This window comes from Asterias amurensis, chromosome 4 (assembly GCF_032118995.1).
Source record: "Asterias amurensis chromosome 4, ASM3211899v1".
NCBI classification, from domain to species: Eukaryota; Metazoa; Echinodermata; class Asteroidea; order Forcipulatida; family Asteriidae; genus Asterias; species Asterias amurensis.
Window position 1 is genome coordinate 8,246,183 of NC_092651.1, and position 3,534 is coordinate 8,249,716.

Below are 3,534 nucleotides of genomic sequence, written 5' to 3' on the forward strand. Positions count from 1 at the left end.
TATTCAACGCTACATTAGAGGCTTATTTCCATTGACATATTGCATCTGCTGCATTGAAACTTTAATTGTATCTCCATTTAGTGTGTAATGTTAACACATTGTTGAGGTGATCTAACATCAGGCGGCAAGTTTGTATACACTTTTTTATACCCAGATTCTTTTTTGAAGATTCCCTTTTTGGAATCGATTTAGAAAACAAAATTTCCCCGTTGAAAAGCACATACTACAGCGGCAATTTCGCAGTGCCGACAAAATGCGGCCGAGCTGAATTGTTAGAACACGAGAGGGCGGTATTTCCCACATAGTAGCCGCATCGTCTTTTCTGCTATGTGATCTGATAATAGAGTGAAGTAAATTTCAGTAATGAGCAACGGAGTCGGTGGTACGGTCTAGTCACTGATCACATACAGCACGGCCCAGGTTTTTCTGCACAGCTGAATCCCAACATCTGTGTTATTCAGTTGCATCGACAGTGACCCATCATGTGTGAAGACTAGCAGAAGAACTATTATAAAACGAGGAGTCTAGTTCTGGCGTTTATAGCAGACGACTGGAGAAGCAATGACTACAGCGTCCGGTCCGTTTTCCCGCCAATCAAGCAGCAGGGAGGACACCTAACTATTAACTGGACTCATTCACCTGGAAACTGATGCTCCTATTTTGAAGACTTGAATTGCTTTGACGGCAATTACATGATACGAGAGACCGGTCATGGTTACAGTGTAGTCATTGATCGTAGTCGTTTGTTTTATTACCTGGTCGATATTAACTCAAAACAAAGAACTCAGTCTTCATTATGAGCATGGGGACATCGTATGTCTTTTATGCGCGTGTTTTCAACATTAAGATTTGTTGAGTTCCTTCGCAACCTTGTTTTGTTTTGATGTTTTTGGAGCAACTCCTCCTACAGTTTGTGTTTCCGATTGAACTTGGCCACAAAAGCCGAAGTAACTGATTTCCCGATACCCTATCGGTTATTCGCGCATCGGGGGACTTTCAAGAAAATCCAGGAGCAGCAGTAAGAGGTAAATGCATCTTATTACACACCTAGACCAGTGCCTGAGGTGTGTCACACTGCAACGTTGGGTATAAATAAAACAACTGCGGCCCGGAACGGATGACTGTTGAGCGCATTGCTGGTGAGTCAGTCAACGTCTTCCCCCAACAACTTGATCAACAAAAACTACGCCTAAAGTTCATACACAGTTGGAAGTGAGTTCATGGTACGCCTATTACTAGAGTCTGATGATGCACGACTTCATATGGACATCTGAGTGAACAATAACAAAACTTATAATATCAACTGTACGTGTTGATGAGCGATTTCACTCTTCGATATGATCCAGATAATAAAGTAAGTGCTGTACTCGATCTTGCAAACACATTGTTATGTACACTCAAGAGTTGTTTGTACGTTATCAAAGAGCAATGCACGTTCCAAGAGTATTTTTACCCGTGGTGTGATGAAGTTAATGATTGCCGGATTCTCATGAAGTCAAATGACAGTTTGAATTAACACTAAATTGGTCTATTGAGAGATCACTGCCTTAGAAAGTCACCAAGTACTACCCATCCTTAATTGACTTTTCTCTTCAATTATCTTCAATATTTCCTGCTAGCAGTGACATAGCATCCCCAGTGTGTGTACGTGCTACGGTGTGCGTTTTTATAGGACTGACTCAATTGAAAATTCAGAGACATTAACTTCATCTAAGATGGCTACTGCGGATACTACCATAAGCGAGTCGTATCAAGAGTCGATGAACTCTTCTTTCATGGAGAATTTGGAACGTTTCCTTGAAGAGCCATTACTCCAGCAATATGACAAGATGGAAATTGTCATTGTCACTCTTGTCATGCCGTGTATCCTTATCCTCGGATTGGTGACAAATCTGACATTTCTGTATGTTGTCTACCGCGTGTCGTGGATGAGGACCAATGTCAATGCCTACCTATTCCACCTAGCCATTGCTGATATCTTATTTCTTGTCGTTGGAGTTGGGGACAAGTTATGGCAATATGGCCGTACACCGTTCCTCCATGATCAGATGTTTCGTGGGACCGTTGGGTGTGTGTTAGTGGATCTGTGTGCTGATTCAGCTTACTTTACCGGTCTATTCCTAGTCACTTTAGTGTCCGTTCATCGCTTCAATGCCGTCTGCCGTCCACACTCCGGTACCCATCAGACTAGGGGGACCACCAAGCGATGGATCGCTAGTGCATGGTTGCTTGGAATCTTACTGTCAAGTTCACTCATCCCAAGTTACTGCATTATGGAACTACAAGGACTTATCGACTGGCCTGACGTGCCATTGTACCGTGATTTTCCTGAAGTGATCGGCATGTGTAAACCTATCAAAGAATGGATGACATACGTGGCCAACCTGGTCCAAACTGTGCCCTTTTTCGTTGCCATGACAATGAATATCCTCCTGTACGTGAGAATTGTTATGTCACTCAATCACATCGTGGAGAAAGGCAGCGAGTATGGATGCAAGGATGTGAACGAACGAATAAGGAACAGGGTTACCAAGATGCTTGTGGCCAATGGATGCGTTTTCTTCTTTTGTCTATTCCCATTTGAACTTGCTTCTCTGCTCCTGTTTACAGGTAGCACTATCGACGTTGTTTGGCTTCATGTATTCAGGACGCTTCTGTATACGAACTCTGCCGTGAATCCCATCATCTATGGGGTTACGAACTCTAAGTATCGGCAAGCAGTGCAAGTTGCTTGCTCGTGTTGGAGAAGATCCCGGGACTTAGTGAGGTACGAGTTGAGCATACCATTAAGCCGAATGAAGGACAATACGGCGGTGACTGTCGCCAATTGTAGAGTGCGTGGGGATCGTGACTCATAAACGTAATTAATGTTCAAACTATTTGGGACGTTTATAGCGAGGTGGTTATATGGTGTCAATTTCTAGAAATGTGTCAAAGTGACTGAATTATGGTTTTAAACACATCCCATGTGATGACTGAAGTTGTTTATTTACCCTGTAGACAATATCGCAATCTCACAAAACGCTTTACGAAACGGTTCACATAGAACATGCTACCATTGATACCATCAGTTGATTCGAATCTGATATCATGAATGCAAACTAACGTACTAGAACAATCAATGTATAGTCACGGTAATACATGAGGATAGGAGTCTATAACTTTATGTTTTATGAGTTGATGGTATGTAGTTATTTATTCAACGTAAATCCACGAACTGACCATTTACGAAGTAACTTGGGTACGAAGTAACTTGGGTACGAAGTGACTTGGGTACGAAGTGACTTGGGTACTAAGTAACTTGGGTACTAAGTAACTTGGGTACGAAGTGACTTGGGTACGAAGTGACTTGGGTACGAAGTAACTTGGGATAAGTAACTTGGGTACGAAGTGACTTGGGTACGAAGTAACTTGGGTACGAAGTGGCTTGGGTAAGAAGTGACTTGGGAACAAAGTAACTTGGGTACGAAGTGACTTGGGTACGATGTGACTTGGGTACGAAGTGACTTGGGTACGATGTGACTTTGGTACGAA

The 3,534-nt window shown here is 42.6% G+C and overlaps 1 protein-coding gene across 1 annotated transcript; it reads left to right on the forward strand.

Moving 5' to 3' along the window:
- Nucleotides 1–776: 776 nt before the first annotated feature.
- Nucleotides 777–3,299, forward strand: LOC139936560 (neuromedin-U receptor 2-like). Its single transcript, XM_071931388.1, has one exon. It carries the CDS (start codon nucleotides 1,716–1,718, stop codon nucleotides 2,856–2,858), a length of 1,143 nt encoding a protein of 380 aa, XP_071787489.1. The 5' UTR covers nucleotides 777–1,715; the 3' UTR covers nucleotides 2,859–3,299.
- The last annotated feature ends 235 nt before the right edge of the window (nucleotides 3,300–3,534 follow it).

Coding starts and splice junctions, on each gene's coding strand:
- LOC139936560 (XM_071931388.1), top strand. CDS start 1,716: ATGGCTACTGCGGATACTACCATAAGCGAGTCGTATCAAGAGTCGATG.